We start from the raw sequence: 18,786 nt of genomic DNA, 5'->3' as shown, positions 1-18,786 counted from the left end.
AAAAAATTTTGAATACAAAACTTGCACCAGATTATTTTTTAGGCACTGTGGTATCGATATTTCTATTTATGCAAAGATCTGAGTTGCAGTCTACTTCTTCCACCACTGGCATTTGCATATTTGAAAACAAGTACATGACTTCTATTTCTTCCATTTCATTTTGTTGCCACAGCTGCATGTTTTGAACACATATGAGGTTAAATCCCAGAAATCCCTGCTTTCTGCTCGTATTGACCACCAACACTGTGTCGCCTCCGGGTGGCGCTACTGGGTCATTTTGATGCCGGTGAGGTGGGCTGTGTGCGGGCCGGGCCGGGTAGACTGCCAGCTGGGTGAATGTCGTGAACAGTCGCCGCGTTGGCCCCAGTCTCCCCGCACTCCGCTAATAACTGGATGGATGATTTATCCGGAGGCGCTTCTCAGAGCTGTTTCGGTGGAATAAGACTGCAAGAGAGGAACCGAGGGATTAACCAACTAAACAAAACAGGATGTAACTAACCGCAGAGCAGAATGTCAAGTGGAACAAAAGAGACTTCTTGTTGTTATTCGCCTCCGTGCTCGAGTCTCATCGGACTGAACTAACCAGCAGCTAAACCGGCTAACGTTAGCTGAGTTAACGCTAGCTATATTGCGGGTAATACTAGCTTTTAAAACCACTGCTTTTTGACGAAATTTAAATGGACCACGACACTGTGGAGTTTTCAACTTACACAACAAGAGGATAGCCGCTGGCGACACAACAATTGACTTAAGTGGCATGTTAACAAGCTAACTAGCATCAGGTCGCCCGGGGTTAACCTTAAGCTAATGTTAGCTACTAGTTAATGTTAGTAAGCTAGCTGGCTACATCAGTGTTTGTCAAGTTAGGGAAGTGCTGTCTGGTCGTGCTTGTAATACTAATTATCTTAATACATTGTGTGCAGCTTTTAAATTGTGTATTGGATGAGATAGATAAATATTTTTGATTGACACAGTTAACATAACATTTAAACGATATCTAATGTGAGCTAGCTTACTAACTTTATTTCTAATGTTAGAAAAGCACTACTGTTTTTGTCTTTCATGCCGGATACAGACAGACTTTATGAAGTGGATTCCCCCTCTGTGTTTACAGTTTCAAGCATCCTTGCTTGCCTGTTTGGTGAGTGGATCTCATTGACATTTCCTCGCTATGGCAGCAGTGGTTAGCTACTCTCCACCATGGTGGGTGAACCTTCTACACAGACTTCCCCATTTCAACTTCATGTTCGAGCAGACAAGCAGTGACTTCCGGCCAGAGGACTGGACATATCAACAGGTAAGACATACCTCACTGACCCCTTGCCTTCTCTCACATGACCCAAGAGGTCGTGATTCCCAGGCATCCTACAGACGCCTATTAATGTGTCTTTCAGTGTTACTTTCAGTCTAGTATTCGCCTCCAAGAGCAGGATAATAAGAGTGTGTTCAGTACTTTCTCCAAATGTAAAGCCTTAAATTCAAGTCACAATTATTAGTATTTCTTTGTGCCAGATGACCTGTCTGCACCTGTTCCTCCTCTTCACCCTTTGATCCATGCCACCATCTGTGTGTAGCTGTTCTTTCCATGTCTTGACCTTTTCCAGACACCAACCAGCTGGCATTATATAGTATGATCCAAGATACCTAAGTTGAGCTTATCAACCATACTCTGCTTATTTTATTTTCCTTAAGATATAATCATAACCTGTATTTTGTTGTATAATGTGAGGGGCACATGGACTGTGAAGTAGCTTTGCAAAAAACCTTATCTGACCTATCTTAACCTCATCTACTCTGGATGTCTAGATTAAAGAGGTTCAATTGGTAGCATACGTCCATAAGTAGGCTGCACAGCCTAATGAATATCTGAGACTGGGGGGAGGGGAGAGCAGCATGGCATTTGTTCACATGGTTAATATTAAAGAAAATCTCTAAATTTAGGTCAAGTGGTACTTCGTTTTCCGATTGCAGTGGTAGTTTTGACGGGTGTTAAGCACTTACTGTGTTCTAATTTATGCAGATGCTATTGGTTTCTGTCACGCCTCAGTTGGTGTGCAGGTTATGTTTCTCAAAACAGTGATTGACACAGACACCTATTAGCTTTGACCCAAAGGATCGAGGCTATGCATATATTTTGTTTAAAAAGAAGTAGTAAAATAGCATCGCTTTTGTCAGATGGCACAGCGTTAACTTCAGATGACCTTTTTGGTTTAACATTCAACAAAGAAATCCTACAAATCCTGCAAATCCTCCTAAGAAATTCCGTGGAAACTGTCAATTCAACTGTTTAATGAACTTAATTTGCTGTCTTGTAAGATGGGGAGTTGTTTACTTTGCCATGGGCGTGATAAAGAGTTAAATGTACCAACATCATTTATTTTACCATAAAATAAGAATAATTGTCTTTAACTAACTGCTTAATGGACTTTGTTTGCACTGCTCCTTTTTCAAAATCGTTAGCTTCTGTGGTGCTGTGGTTTTTGAAAGACACTGAGTTATGAGCATGCAGCATTATGGTTTCACATACCACTTAGGGCAGAGGGAATTAACAAAAATTATGGGGTCGTTTTCAACAAGTTAAACATTGCCAGATATGGGTGGAAAGCTTAAGATGGTGCATCCCTTTTTCTGTGGAAGTATGATTCAGAAAATGCAGAAGTGAATCATGGTCCCTGAGAAACAGGAAGACGTTCCAGACATGCATCATTGTGAGTGGCGGTGTTGTGCTGAAGCTTGTACAGAAATTCATGTTTTAAAACGAAAGTAATCAAAGCTGTAAAACTATAAACATCCTTGTTTAACGACTAACTTATGTGGATGTCAGATATTTGCTTTCTGATTTCAGTTCTAGTTCAGACAACATGAGCATTTTGAGGACTGTATTGTTTACCTGAGGTAGCACTAGAGTCCATTTGCTGAAAAAGGTCGTCATTGTGCCACCTCACTGTTGTTATTTTCCATCTCTCTGAGGTTTCACTGGGAGCCTTTTTCTGGTCGGATATAGGAAGGGTTCATTGACTGGATAATGGCTGCAGCTTTGTATGTTTGGCGCTCACTTTGTACAGCTGGGAAGTTCACTGTAAAAAACACTGTTAGTAGGATATGGATATTCAGTGGAAATTTAATGCATATTTTATCAGCATGCATATAGAGCTGGTGGAAGACATTATATCACTCCCTTTACACTGTTATTACAACAAGAGCAAAACATAAGAGGTGTGATGACAGGCTGCTAATTATTGTCAGTGCAATGCTCTCACTCAGGCTTCAGGGGAAGTCTTGACTTGTCATCTGTCAGTAATGTCACTCTTACCTCTTGCACAGATAAAATGGAAGCAAAGCACCAAAAGTAAAGTGCTGTAAGATTTAAGTTTCTACTCCTGGATGCACCCAGTGAGCCCTTGGGTTGAATTGTGCAGAGCAACATACAGGAGCCAAGTCATTCAATGGTATTTGTGTCTTATTACCCAGTCTGTCATTTGTTTTGTATCACAGTTGCTAAACAGGATTAGTTCAAAGGAGAAGTCTCACCAAATGCTGTGTTGTCAAGACTGTGCTTTGAGCCTGCAGTCGTTCCAAGATTGAGTTCACTCACTGCTGTGAAGCGGGTCTACAACCACTGCACCAGGGCGTGTCAGTCACTCTGATGCATCGTTGAGAAGACCGAACAAACAGAACAACCCTGGGTTTTTACAAAACAAAAGTGTCAGGATGAAAATCTGTCCCAGCAGTGAAATCTCAGGAGTATACAGTGAACACAGAAGCCCTCTGTCTGACCTACATAGGAAGTGCTGCTGTTGGCTTAAAGGTTAGACAATGATAGTATATTGCTCTAGCGCCAGCTTTGAAATGTTGCCAATGTGCGGCGTTGATAGTTGTAAATCTACAGCAGGTATTACCAGTTTTGTCTTGATGTTATTGCATAAAGTATTTCTCTCTCAATGTTTTTTGTATACCACTTTAAAGAGGGCCTTTGTTTTTGTTGTTACTGTTGACCAAGTCCACCACTGGTACTGTACTTATTGTGCTTAGATGAACAGGCTTTTATGGTCTTCTTCAAAACTGAAAGCACCTTCTGTTCTTTTGTAATCAGGGAAAGGGATGAGGCATCTTATTTTAGAGATGTTTTCTCGTGATTGTAGTGCATGCGCCACGATCTTGTGAACAAAACTTGCTATCAGTTTAATTTAGTATCATATTCATTCAAGCTTCTGGTGCACACTAATAAAAAATCGAGTGTGATGTATTTGAAGGTTAAGCTCTTCTTCAAGACTACTTTGTGGTGTTTCTCTGTGGGACATTTTGGAAGCCCATTATCTCCCCCACTGTTATTGATGTGAAAGTGGTATGAGCAATGAAGTTTCCACAACCCTATCCCTCTGTCCACCAGTCTATCCTCTTACTGGGAGGTGTGGCGCTCGCTTGTCTGGCCCTGGACCTTCTGTTCCTGCTCATCTATTCCATTTGTCTGTGCTGCCGGCGGAGCAAAAATGAGGAACAGCCCAACGCTGACTGCTGCTGCACAGCCTGGTGTGTCATCATTGCAACACTCGTCTGCAGGTGAGTCCAAACACATAGGCCTTGTTTTCAGATCCCCAAGCATAGTCACATTTTGAAATTTTTCAGTTAATCCTAAAAAAAGTTAATTCAGAATATCCTGAGACAAATTGATGCATTTTTTTGGAGAGTATGTATTTGAACTCTTTCTCATGCTTTGAGTTATTTGGGTTTGACCGGGCAAGACACAGTAATCATGTCTGCAAATGGCATTCACCAGTTGTGTCCTTGATGTTAGCTGCTTTGCATCCACACACACACACACACACACACACACACACACAGACAAAGATACAGGAAGAGGAAAGACACCAGTCACTTACTGACCAATCTTAGCTAAACATGTAGATTGCATGGAAATTATGTGGTCACCATGGAAAGCTACAGATTCACATAGTAGCACGAACTACCCTGAGGCAGTCTATATCCTTAAAACACCAGAGCACACAACATTAACTCTACGAACACACAATTTTGTAATTACAATAATAGGAATAAGTAGTGCAGAGTGGTATGACCAAAAATGTATATCACAGTAATTTTTCATAGTAAATCACGGTATCTCTTCCCTCCTTTATATAGATGTACCACAGGGGATACAGCTTGAGTTTCCTCACCTGCACAAAGCTATTTTGACTTTCACTTTGCTAGCATAGCCTGCAGACAGTAGTTACCTATGTGATTGCTGTTTATATAACTCATGGGGAAGGCAACATCATGTCACACCGCTGTCTTTAGGACAGCAGGAGAAGTTTCTAGTTTTGTTGTTTCTCTGTCATCTCTGATTCTGGAGGTAACCATGGTGTCTAGAAAAGTGGAGCTGCAGGCTGACATTACCAGTAAGCTCCGCTGGGTTGTCTTTGAAGTGTTTTCTTCTTTTTCGGGCGCATGCAAGTTGGATTTTTTAAAACCAAAAAAGCTTCCAAACAGCAAACACAGCTTCTCTCTTGGGCACAAGTTCTTCTCGTGCCTCTCCAGTCATTTGGTCGTCATCCTCCTAGAGCGACAGAGGCTCTCCCAGCTTAATGGTGCAACAACTTGTTTAGGTGTCACACATTGTTTTGTGCTATGGTGTATTGCCCCGTTGGAGAATATTAGTTAGAAGGGTGTGCAATTTAAAAGGCTCCCCTCTCAATACATACTATGCACTTTTCTTCGACCAGGTTGCTCCTCGCGATGAGTTCTGTAAGGAATATTTCTACCTGTTGAAGAGTTGCAGCGAGTGTTTCAACTATGCACTGGTATGGTGGTGTATGAAAAATTCATATCATATGGGAATTTAGACATTTGAAATTTTGCTCAGTCCCTCAGTATTTCTATATGAAATGGTCAAGAAAAGAATAATATGCTTGCATAGCTGGCAAATGCCTGAAATTCGACACACCCAGGATCAAATTAAATCGCATTTCTGTAAAACAACTTCTAACCAGAAAGGACTTAATCACTGTAAACTAAGCATCTGAGGCATCTGAGGCAAGACTTAGACCCAGACTGATGACCACAAAATTGCACAGATGACAAGTGAGTTATACACTTGCTAGGAATTTTCAAACAAAAATTGTACAGTAGTGCCGAAGGAAATTACAGTTCCATATGAGCAGACATAAAACACAAAGACAATAGGAGTACTATGTAAACAATCTTCAATTTTATGCTTTGTTATTTTTGTATTTTATTTGATATTTGCAGCAGATAGTGTGAGAACTGTACCATCTGGACATGCTTTTTTTATTCTTGAACACTGCATTTGTTTCCTGTTTTCCTCCCTCTGTTGATGGGCCACTGGAGAGCCATCACGGTTGATTCAGAGTAGCACAAAGAGCTTGGGGACCTGATGAGTACAAGAACTGCATTACAATCACTGTATCTGTGTGTGTGCTTGTTCCCCACGCAAAAGTGTGTTTTAGTGAAAGCAGGAAAAACAGAGTCGGAGAGATCATACATATCTATGCTTTGTTTTGTTTTGCTTTTGTTCCTTGGCGGAGTTCTCGCTGGGCATAATTGCACAAAGAACTGCACCACTGTTGACAATATTGGGACTATCATTATTTTATTTCTGTTTTTTACAGTTATTTTTTAGTCTTGTTTTCGCTAGTATTGAAAGAGTTTCCACAGGTTTGTCATCACAGCAGGGAGTTTTGTTTTTTGCAGTGACACTGCTCCTGTTCACCTTTTCTCGCTGCAGAGTGTGAGAGGAAGAGATTAGCAGCCCTCCAGGAAGCGGGGAGAGCCCATTGATTCACTGAGTGCTGTTGGCTGTACACTGTTAGACTTGTTCTGACTTGGCTTTGAGTGATTCGCTTATCATCAGCCTACTTGATAAAATCAGCTCTGGCATAGGATGGGGGTCAGCAAAACGACCAGCAGCTGCAGCACATAAAGAGATACCGGTTCTTGCTTCAAATTGCTTCTCAGAGCAAAGAAAGAGAGGGTTTTTTTTGTCACTGTGTCACTATGAATGGCTTCTACTCTATGCTATATATCAAGATAGTGGATCATAGATTGTGTACAAATAAATTGTTGGAATATTTTATTTATTTTTGTTGCTGTACCTATGGAAACTGTTTCCCATGCAGTCGCCAGAACTGTTTCTGCAACCTGAAGCCTGTCTGTGCAAATGAGAGCTGATCTCCTGCCTCAGTACAGCCTTTGTCAGCCATAGTGTGGGGTTTGGGGCATAGCTGGTCCATTCCTCTGTGTTTCCATGGTTCTGTATGGAGTCTTTCTGCTGGAGCTGAAAGGAGCCTGTTGACTGGGGTCTGAACTGACAGGGTTAATGTAGAGTTCACACGCCTCTCTCCCTGCCTTGCTATCCCCCTCGCTTGCTCTCTTCTCTGTCTCCTCTCTGTGTCTTTTTTAGCTAATCCCTCCTCCTCACCACCCTGTCTCCCCACCCTTCCTTTTGTCTCCCCTCAGCGCTGGCATTGCTGTCGGTTTCTATGGGAACGGCGAGACTTGTGATGGAGTGAACCGGCTGACGTATTCCCTGCGCCATGCTAACCGCACAATCACTGGAGTGGAGAAGCTGGTGAGACTAAGGGCAGAAATTATGCCAACGTGTTTAATAATTCATCGCCCTTCTGCCATGAGCATCCCTGGTTTCCCCCCTACCACTAAAGCTGTGTAGTGAATCTCCTTTTACTTCATCTCCACCATGACCTTGTTTGTCCCTGTGCTGGCTCTAGGTATATAACTGTACATCCTCATTGAACCAGACGGTAGACAACAATCTGCAACAGCTTGAGGCCCAGTATGCGCAGCACGCGGACTACCTGTCCATCATCCAAAAGCTGCAGGGCCAGCTGGACGAGCTGGTCAGGCAGATGGTGGAGATCCCCTTCTGGGACAACACCAACATCTCCCTGGAAGAGCTGGCCGTCAAGATTGAGCTGTATGATTGGTACAGGTAAGACTGTAATAGTGCGGTCCAAGCAATCACTCAGACAAAGAGTTTCATATAGCATAATGCAACACATTATATATTCAGCTTCTGTCTGATGCCGGAGAGTAGGGAGTGGCAGCAGCAGCAGCAGCAGCAGCAGTGAGGGACGCAGACAACAACAGACCATGATTTATGTGCCTCATCTCTTTGATTAAACTTTCAGTGCAGACACACACTCCTTCACTAATTTAATGGCTTGTGAAGACTTGGCTGTCAGTCAGCTCTGAGTTCATATATTGTTGAAAAGTTGAAAGTTACTTGGCTGAGGCCGCACTGTTAGATATGTTTCTGAATGAAAATCTTAAGTGAAGAAGGAAGCAGATGCGAGCACAGACAACAAGGAATGAGACGTGCTTGTTCGGCATGTCATTAGGCAGCTGACTTACCAAGAATCTCAAACCTGCATTGAGTTTTCCAGTTTGGTAGAAAATATTAAAGAGTGGTGGTAATCCCTCTGGGCTGTATTGGGTTTGCTTACCTGTATGCCTGAAGTTATAAATATGCAAGTGCCTGGCCAAATGACTCACAATGGTTTTCAGTGTCTCAACTGGAATTCAAAACAGAAATTATATTAGATACACATTGTAAATACAAATTTAGGGTTTGCAAGGTCATTCATGTCGTCTAAGTTAATACTGGTGGCCAATTGATATTTTTTATAATTAGAATAGCAACAAGGTCTGTGAATTATCTTTAGTAACCAGGTTAGGATTTTCAGAAAGAGACATTGCTGATGAGTTTTTCAAATGTAGTGTTTGGGTGCTTTGAGCACCACCAGCAGAGTGCCATTTAGTTGCATTATATTTTAGGGAAGGATGACATCTTCGTGGTCGATTAGTCCAACACATGGCAACTCACACCAAAAATATCTACACTGATAAATAGCACTCCAAGTAAGAGGAAATATAAATATCTTTGAGGGTGGACTGTCACTTTAAAAGAAAGCCCTGCTTGTTTTAAATATATTTGTTTAGTTAATTGTAACAGAATAAGAATTTTGCTTTGATGAGATACGTGTTTAAATTATTGTTCTTGCTCTAAACATGAAGCTCTTTATTTGTGATGAGATGGTGTGCTGTGCTGCTCTTGGCCATTTGTTGGTAATGACATTTGTCCTCACAGGTGGCTGGGCTACATAGGCCTGCTACTGTTCGACGTCCTCATCTGCCTCCTGGTGCTGTTTGGCCTCATTCGCAACTCCAAGGGAACACTTATTGGGTGAGTCTCATCAAGGGATCATGGCCACAAGGGCACTTAAGGGAAAATTGTTCTGCCCTGGGAAATAATTTAAGCTGTTGTCACAGAATGAGCGGCAATTATTGCACATGTAGCCTTCAGGTGATCAAGGCCACCTTGTCATTACAGTTTAGTCACGATGAATTTATGCCCTAAAAAATACCAGCCCAACCACAATTCGTTTAGCAAATCACCATGATATTCTCAGTATTTGGGTGATTACTAATAAGACTTCGTGTTTTATATTCAATAGAGCAGCTGCGAAGGGCTGTTTGCCTTTTATAGGCACTAAAAATAACTCAGTAAATGCAATAAAGTCTGCAAAAGAAAATGAGACTACTTAGTGTTTTTACAGTTTTTCCTTTTATGGTAGATAAGGGCAACAAAGCAAATATATAATCAAACAATTAATTTGTTCTAAGTAAGTCAAATAAACAGTAGGAGCAACATTTATAATTAGTTTCCATGTATTTTTAATTTCAACAATGGTTAAATTCAGATCTTATAGTCAGTTTTTTTCCTTAATTCCACACTTGTTCCAAAGGGTTTCCAGCACATCATTATTTAGCAGCATTTAACTTAAATTATTAATTAAATCTGTTGTGTTAATCTGTTTATGGACCTACTGAGCTCCCTCTCCTTTTGTTTTTTCCGTATTTCAAACTAAACTTGCACAATTTCAAGACTGTGTTTGAAGATGAGATTAGTGTTTTCCATACAAAAGGTTACAAAAGGCTTGATACATACTAAAGGATCAGCTAAATTAGTGTTAACCTATCTCCCTCCGCACTGTATGGATTGTTGTTGCACACATGGATAGTTTTGCTGTAATGCTACAGGTTAAAGGTACTTAAACCTCTCACCTCCTCTTGCTCTCCCCAGGGTGTGCTTGTTTGGAGTGGTGGCTCTGGTAATCAGCTGGGTCTCCCTGGGGCTGGAGTTGGCCGTCTCTGCGGTAAGTGTCTCCACCAGAGCATGATCCTGTTTTCCAGGTAGAGCTGCACAGTTCATTACGTATAATTGGATAACATGATTTTTGTGTGCTCAGCCAAGGAGTGTTGAAGTTGGCCCAGGAGGCGTGTTTTATTTTTCTTAAACTGAACAGTTGAAGTGGACTAGACTTGTTTTAAGACATATAAATACTGATATTAGGGGTGTCACAATATACCGGTATTGATGATAACCGGGATATTTAAAAATGAATTCTTGATGTCATGTTAATAACACAAATATGATAATATTGTGTGAATACTCCAGTACATCTTAAATCATTTCTGTTTCTTTATGATCTTGCTTTGTCTCCCTCCCCCAACGCCATCTGGTTGCCTTTTTACTATCCACAAAGTGTAATTGCTTTTTTGTGTGCATTCGTTATTGTTACAGACTCTCTATCTCTATTTAGAGACAAAAAATTCAAAAATCAAAGTTAAAGATGAACGTGACTGACAGAATTGTTATTGCCTTTTTTCTACTCTTCTATAAATATTGCAATAATATTGGCAACAATAATCATGTAGTGAAAATCTGATCAGACCTAACTCATTAAATGTGTTTTTTCCACAAAATAAGTGAAATTACCTCACTTACTGCTGGAAGCAAGAAGTCTTCTACTTCATTATATAAGTCCATTCTTAAGTTATGTTTACTAGTGGTTTCAAAACGCATTTTTTGGTACTTAACACTCTCTGTAAAACCAAAAATGGAATTTCTGAACAAGTTGGATGGGTGATATAATCTTGCTCAATCTCTTTCTCTTGCACTCATAGTCAATCCTCAAGTCACACCCAAGCCAAACCGCCTACCTGAGCAGGACATGTGCATCACAAAACCTCTGTCTTTTCATTTCAGTGCCCATGTTAACAGGTTAGAGCAGCTGCACAGCTTGGCTGCAGCTCATCTAGAGTTTCAGCGTGTCGCCTATTTTTTCCGCGTGAAGTGCACAGTTCTCAGTAAAGATTGAGAATGAAAATTAACTGTTGGTAGTCATGTTGACATCACACCAGCAACATCAAGTTTTCAGCCTTCAATTTTAATGACTATATCTGTAATATATCTCACACACAAAAACATAGGAATATGTATGTTAAACTCAGCACTGTTTCTGTCTGTAGAGTTTCTGTGGACAGAATCCCTTCATTTGGCTTCTTATTGTGAAACACATGTAGGACTGTGATGTGGAAAATTCAGTGACTTGCACGGCTCCGTTAATATAAATGTTAAATGTTATATTATTGACGGCCATGATCAGAGGCAAATTCAGTGTAGAAAGATCGGGCTGGCAGGCAGCACCACAGCAGCAATGTTGTCTGTGTTGGTACCAAACAAATGTAGCAGTCTAGTGAGGTAGCTGTCACAGGTAGACGTAAGTGGTCTCACAAAGATGTGCTCTCATGTACTGAAATTGAGCCCTGATTGATAACGTGAATCGGTACTCTGTAGTACTGATGTAATTCGGTCCATACCCTTAAAAGTAGTGGGGGGGAGCTTTTATTAATGTCCTCAGTTTTTGTTGAAACCGCTATTCATAGTAAGAACAAGTATTTTTGCAAACGTTGAATGTGAATATCGAATTGTTGTAATTAGTTGCATCAAAATCATAGGAATGCTTTAGATTAGCAGTAGTGCGACCTGTGATCACAAGCAAAATAATTGGGATTAGCATTGTAGCCATAACATTCCAGCCAAGGTTCACAGAAGACCAAAGCAGCTAATTTGGCTGCCTCATGGAGGACAAAAACTGCTTAACTGATGCTGGAAGCTCAGCTGGGATGGAGTCAGCCTGTCACATTGTAAACACATTTTGAAGCTGCAATCAATCACTCCCATGTTCTATCAAGCATGACAGTGCATTTAGTGTTGTGTTAGTTTGCAGCAAAAGTGTCACTACAACTGTGTCTTGTTTGTGTCAACATCTTTATTTTCTTGTTTTTAGACCTCCAGTGACTTCTGTGTTGCTCCTGACACGTATGTCACCAAAGTGGCAGACCAGTATGGAGTCATCAGTCAAGGTAGGAATTGCACACAGGTTTCACTCACATGGCGCTGAGATTACCATGTTGTTATGAGTTGGTCGCGTATTCGCTCCAACATGTCCCTGAAATGGTGAATATTAGTCATCTCAAATTGTCGAGGACACATTAGCCTGAATTGTTTAATCCCCTCCCCCTTCCTGGGCTCAATGCTCTGATTATTGTGCAGCAGTGAGGCGGCATTGTTCTAAAGAGCGGGGCTTGGTCTCGTCCATACATGGCCCATAAAAAGGCTCTAAAAATTACTGGCACATCTGCGACAGGGTCAAGAGGGCAATGAGCTGCCTTTTTAGGCAATACAGAAGCCTCTCTAACACATCTCGTTTTAGTAATTGCCCAATCTGTCCCATGATGGGCTGCGTGTTAGGGAAAAGAATGATAGTGCCTTGGGTGTGTGTGTGAAGCAGAGTGTATGAGGGAGATAAGAGCAATGGAGAAAATAATCAGACACACAATATATTTCCTGCATCTGTCTTCAGTCCTTGGAAATAAAAATGAGAGGATGGTGCTTAGAAATTAAAATACCAAGACTTCCTGCCCACTTGATATTCTTTTTTTTCTTCCATCATCAGCTTCACAATTTGTCTGCTCTCTTCTTCAAAACGTGGTACTTGCTGAACACAAACCAAGCTTTTATTAGTTAAGGCAGAAGTCAGAGCGTCAGCTGTAAATAGTGTGACTTCAACTGAACCATGAGGAAAACTATGCACTAAACTGTATTATGCTGCAGCTATGGAGCTGTATTTTGCCCCAGGGCTGATTTGTGCAGGATGGGGGTTTTCTGTTCTATTTTTGCCCTATAATACTCGTTAACTGTTCAGCTGTTGAAAGAATCCTTGTTATATTCTGACAGTTCAATTATGCTCATTATTATTACAGTAATATCGCAAATATAGAATATAAATAACGCCTTTACATAAAGGTTACTTTTTGAAAAGGGAACATCTTACTCAGAGTTGTTGTATGTTTTCCCTTTATAGCTCATATCTGACTAAAATAACACCAGACAAATCTCTGGAGAGAACAAAGTGTGTTATTATTACAGTGAATTTATTGCTTTCCTCCTCTGGACCGCTGTTATATTTATTTGAACATGCATCATTTCAACAACCCTCATTGTTATTTTTCATTCCTCTGCTGTCTCCTCATTGCACAATTATGTCAGACAGATGGTTTCAATCCAAACAGAGAGAGTGAGAGTTGATCTGTGTGACCTGTCATCTTGCAGCCAATTTATTTCTCTGTTCTCTGGTGATTTACTTTGTTAAATTCTTAACAAATGGTAGCAGCAGTGAAAAAGATAAGCTGCATTTTCATTTTTCCAAGACAAGGACTTTTAAATCAGAATTTGTAAACCTGAATAACTATGTCAGCACTTAAAATGACTATATTTTAAAGGGCTCTATTCAGAATTCAGAGCATGTAATTTGTCTGGACACAGTTCTCAGCATGGAGGAGGCTGAGCTGGCAGCCGTCAGCTAACGGTGCTAACTCCATAGTCAGCACTAAAATGGCAACTGTGCTGGTAGAGCTAACAGTGTTAACCAGGGGGACAATGAAGGGGGTGTGACGATGCCATCTTGGTTAAAACAAACACAGATTTAAGGACACGATGCATGGGGTACATATGCAGCACATCACATAGGTGGAGCGGGATTGTTTTTTTTTTACCTGCTACACAGTTCTGTCTTCGCAGACAAAAAACAGGGTTGCTCTTCTGCTTTCCTCTGATGCAATGAGGTATTTATTTTTTATCATTTTAAAACAAATTGTACTCGTTTTTTTACACAGTTATATGAAGTTTTTTCCTGTCGGAGCGCTGTGGAGCCACAAATAGAGAAAAAAAAAAAAAAGACCAGTCGCCAAAATATTATAATGGGCACACTCTGCCACAGGCATGCAGCAAATGTGTTGCGCTGCATCCATGTCTCATGTATTTTGGCCTCTTGCACGACTTCATTCCCTTCTCAGGATGCTATTGCTCCACTATATTTTCACATAGCAAGTAGTGGTTTGCTGCTCTATTAATGCTCTTAATGTTCCATACAGAACCTGCAAGTATTTATTCACTCACTAAACTTGTTTTGAGACAGTTAGTCTCCCTCTTAAGCATTTGCTTGATTATCTTGGTTGACATCTGGTAGTGAACAATTTTTCATGCTTGGAAAACTTGATAATCCTCAGAGAGCAACTTTACTGAAGCTCCAAGGACTGAAGGCAGATTTGTTTTGACTCCCTCTCCCTTCCTGCCAAAATGTTGAACCTGGTGGGATAAGGTGCTGCCAATTCTCTGTCCAGTAAGCAAGCTTTCTTGTGACCATAGCCTGAAGCCACAGCTCACTAATAATCTGACTGTAAAAGAGACTCAAGCTGTCCATGATGTCGTAACTGAAGCTTTATTCTGAGGTTTTCATAACTAAGTCATGGGCAGAGCAGATTCCTAATTTTCTGCGACATGGAACAGTGGCAAAAGAAGTAACAGATTTATGTAATGGTTCCTGAAACATATATTTGTTTGATCATTACTTAAGTCCTATTTCAGCCCATTGTGCATTATGGCAGAAAGAACTTATTCTGTATGTCAGCACAGTCGACATTAAGTGATAGAAGAACGTCATTTATTCCATCCATTACCAAAGGTCAGACTGTAGGAAATGTGCTCTTCGTGATATTTCTGTGTGTGGGTGTGTGTATGACAGAAGCTTGCTTAATATGTACCTCTCTGTGCCGGAAATCCTCCTCTTGAGCTTGGTCAACTGTGTGGGAAAGAAGCTCCTGACACAGCAGTGAGTGTGGACGTCACTCGCACCATGTGCTCAGTCGGCGGTGGCGTTCTCACAGCTTGTATTTGTTGACGTTGGTGCAGCTTTTGAGTCACTCAGGATTTCTCATCGACTCCTACTCACTGCTTCTAGTTAGTAGCTAGAGTGGGTTGTAATAGCATGTGAAAGTCCAAAAGTTTAATTAGAGTCTGCTTTGCTTCCTGGTGTACCGTGAGCAGAATGCAAGTTCGGTCATGTTGTAATTTTAACAATAACTCCAGAGATGATTAAACCGGTCTTTGGGCCGTTATGCAGGAGGCTCTGTGCAGTAAGAAGGGTTATACCTAAGTCTCTCATTGGCTTTGGGTGCTATTGTTGGAAAAGTGTTGCTGCGTCACGGGAAAAAGCACATTCATTCATACTATACAGCACATGTGAACTTTATTCTTTTGGAACATTTCACCTCATAGCTCAGGATTAGCTCAGTGGGAGCACAGTTACAGAAGCAGTCAAGCTCTAACAAGGCAAGCGGGGACACAGCGAGACAGAGCTGGAAAACAAAATACAGTGTCTCTGCATCCGACTGTTACCTGACTACTGGCCTCTAGTAGTGCCCAAAGCAGTGATGTGGGGAAGAGAAAACACAATATAGCATGAAAAAAGAGATACCAAAATCAAGAGTCGAAACTACATTTTGATACAAGAATGAGCAGGTATGATTAAATATAATAGAACGGACTGTGAACTATTTGTAATAGACTGCATTGGCATCGCTTTCATGTGGCCAACAAATAATTTTAACACAGTTTGTACCCTCCACCATGTGATGTGCTGTTAAGAGGTCATATCCATTTCACAAATTTGTGCAGCACCATTAATATTTTAGAAGGAGGGGTGACCCAAAGTATTCCATGTTTAAATATTCCACAGTTAATAGTTAACAGTTGCAATAAGCTTTAAGTAGCTTCTATGGGGTGCCCCTTTTCACATGTCGTGGAGCATACTTTGGTATACTCTGATGCTGATGTGTGTGCAGCTGTACCTTTTGTTGACGTGTGAATAAACATAAACTTAAACTTAAACTACTCTACAACTCTACAATATTTCCGCTCGATATTAAGGTATTTCTACACATCGCCCAGCCTAAGGGAATTGAGAGTTCAGTCTTGTCTAAACTGTACAAATTGTCTGGTCATGTGTTGGCTTATGTTCTCTGGCCAAAACTACAAAAATAAGACTGAAGTTGTGATAAAGCGCAAGTTATCACGATAACAGGCTTTTGATTGCACTTTCGCTTGTGGCTGTTTGGAACGTAGTTAAATCACCTCTCCTTCAAACGTGTTTGGACAACACGTACAAACTAGTGTGTTCAAGCATTGGTCAACCTTTGACGGCATTCTGCCACTCATTATTACATGCCTCCACTCTGATCAGTGAGCTTCGGAAAATGAGGTGTTTTGAATGCAGTATTTTACTCCACTAGTGCACTGTGCTCATGCTCGTCCCAAAAAACAGTCGTACAAAGCTTTAAGGACCCCCCATATCAGATGATCTAAATAGTCAAATAGCACCGCAACCAGCAGATATTTTCATTATCAATCAATCTGCCAATTATTTTCTTCATGAAACGATTATTTTTTGGTTAGTCCAAATTTACCAACATATTATAACTTAACTCGACTGGAACTGGAGTTTGAGGCCGATATCAATATTTGGGAATTAAAAAGAATCCAATAACTTTATATATGGGCCATTGTGATTATTTACACTGTTGTTGCAATTGCGACATGAAAGGAATGATATTTTTTACATCGTTATTCTCTTTTTTTTTTTTTTTAATTGAAAAACACATTAAGATGATTATGGCATATTGGTGTGTATGGTGTGGTGATTTTCAAGTCTGTGGAATATAATGTGTAGGTCAGGATGCCTCTGCAACACAACAACATCTAATTTAAAATGGTATTTGACACACATTTTGCCTTTGACAAATATTGTGCCTCTTGCGATTTGAAAATTTCAGTTGGCTACACTGTGATTTCATAGAGTTTTGATCAATTGTTAAACCCTACTGATATATCTATAACAAGCTAATAAGTGTGAATAAACAGAAAATCAATCAGCAACTTTTTTGGCACAGTAGTTGATTTGTTTTTAAATGTCAGAAATCCATTTGTTCTAGCCTCTCAAATGTAAGGTTTTGCTGTTTTTCTCTGTCATATGTGATATTAAATTGAATACCTTTGATGTTCCAGTTGCAACCCCTCAGCTAATTTATGTGGCCCTGCTAACGTGTTCTGTCCTTTTTTAATCCACAGATATCCTGCAGCACTACCTTAGTTGCAATTTGGAACAAACAAACCCCTTCCAGCAGGTTTGTTGCATATTTTACTACACATTTGTGTATTTAACGTGTTAAATACAAGCATTTACCCTTTAGATAAATACCCATATGCTCTCTGACTGGTAGCTTACTAGCTCAATATTAATGTCATGTTTATGAAATGAAATTCTCAGCAGTGACAACATTTTAGACATATTCTCTGCATGATGTATGACCTTGTGGTAGGTGAGAATTCAAGCTGGCACAATGAGTCACTCCCATTGCCCCAAAGAAGGACTCTTTTTTTTCCATGCAATAGTACAATACTTCCCATTCTGCCAGCAGGAAAACAGATGCAGAGCAGCTCTTCCTGTTTGTCTGTACTGATAGCATGTGTGCGCATCAGAGGATGTGTGTTAGAAGCTAGAGAGGCAGAATGGCACTTTTACTGTGAATCTATAGTTTGCTTTAATGGACTACCTTTATTTCATCTTGTAACCCACATGAATAAATCAAAACATCTGAGTGCTGCTCAAGTCCAGGGATCTATTGTTAGTGCGACAGTAAAGAAAAGGAAAGGAAGCTCTTTCTCTCTCTCTCTCTCTCTCTCTCTCTCTATATATATATATATATATATATATATATATAACTATATGGTATGTAAGCCTTTCAGCTCCTCCACTAGATGTCCACAGCACTACAAAGGCAGACAGATAACTAATGTTTTAATGTAATGATTAAAATGTTTGAAAGATTGTGATATGCCCAGCTGCTACAGTATTCATACTTAATTTCAGAAGCTCTCGGGGAGCCACAAAGCATTAGTGGAGATGCAGGATGACGTGTCTGAGCTGCTCCGCTCTGCCACCAGAGAGTACAAACAAACTCAGGTATGTTTCCAGCCTCATCACTACACCATTAACTAGAGATGCCACATTAGAGGGTAGCTGTTACCATAAACATTCACCCTCCCTACCCCCTACACACCGGGCCATAAGCTGTCCTGTGCTATTGTACTGTTTGTGATGACAGAATATCCCAGTGAATGGGACCAAACGACTGACCTGCAGAGAAGTGAAGTGCACCTGTCTACATAAAGATCTGCTGACGGCCCACCTGGGACCTGCATTATGTCCATTTAGCTGCATTAGGCTTTCACTGGCCCTTGTCAATACAACACTGTGGTATTGTCTGGCGCTGGTCCTTACACTGTGTTGACAGAGGCACAAATGAGAGCTGACATTGGGAATAGAGAGAGGCATATTTCACTTCACATACCCACACAGAGAAATGTGCTGAGGTTGTGGAAATGTTTATATCAGGCTATCAGACGTATTTTCTGCTGGAACTGCGATGAGAACTGGAGGAAGAACAGAAACAGTGTATTAAAATGTATCGCACATTAAAATCTGCTTTTTCAGCTGAAGCTTCCGTGTA

General features: G+C 40.6%; 1 protein-coding gene across 1 annotated transcript in view; it reads left to right on the top strand.

Moving 5' to 3' along the window:
* The first annotated feature begins 214 nt into the window (after positions 1-214).
* The window catches only part of ttyh3a (tweety family member 3a), a 30,174-nt gene continuing 11,602 nt past the window's right edge, over positions 215-18,786 (top strand). Inside the window, exons 1-10 of the mRNA XM_049561311.1 lie at positions 215-634; positions 1,115-1,297; positions 4,391-4,560; positions 7,474-7,585; positions 7,743-7,963; positions 9,122-9,217; positions 10,118-10,190; positions 12,168-12,243; positions 17,345-17,400; positions 18,147-18,239. Coding sequence (XP_049417268.1) covers positions 1,172-1,297; positions 4,391-4,560; positions 7,474-7,585; positions 7,743-7,963; positions 9,122-9,217; positions 10,118-10,190; positions 12,168-12,243; positions 17,345-17,400; positions 18,147-18,239 — 1,023 coding nt within the window. The 5' untranslated portion in view covers positions 215-634; positions 1,115-1,171. The remainder of the gene's footprint in view (positions 635-1,114; positions 1,298-4,390; positions 4,561-7,473; positions 7,586-7,742; positions 7,964-9,121; positions 9,218-10,117; positions 10,191-12,167; positions 12,244-17,344; positions 17,401-18,146; positions 18,240-18,786) is intronic.

This window comes from Epinephelus fuscoguttatus, linkage group LG19, assembly GCF_011397635.1.
Source record: "Epinephelus fuscoguttatus linkage group LG19, E.fuscoguttatus.final_Chr_v1".
Lineage (NCBI taxonomy): Eukaryota > Metazoa > Chordata > Actinopteri > Perciformes > Serranidae > Epinephelus > Epinephelus fuscoguttatus.
Note: the sequence above shows the minus strand (reverse complement) of the source record. Positions and strands in the feature narration are given on the sequence as shown.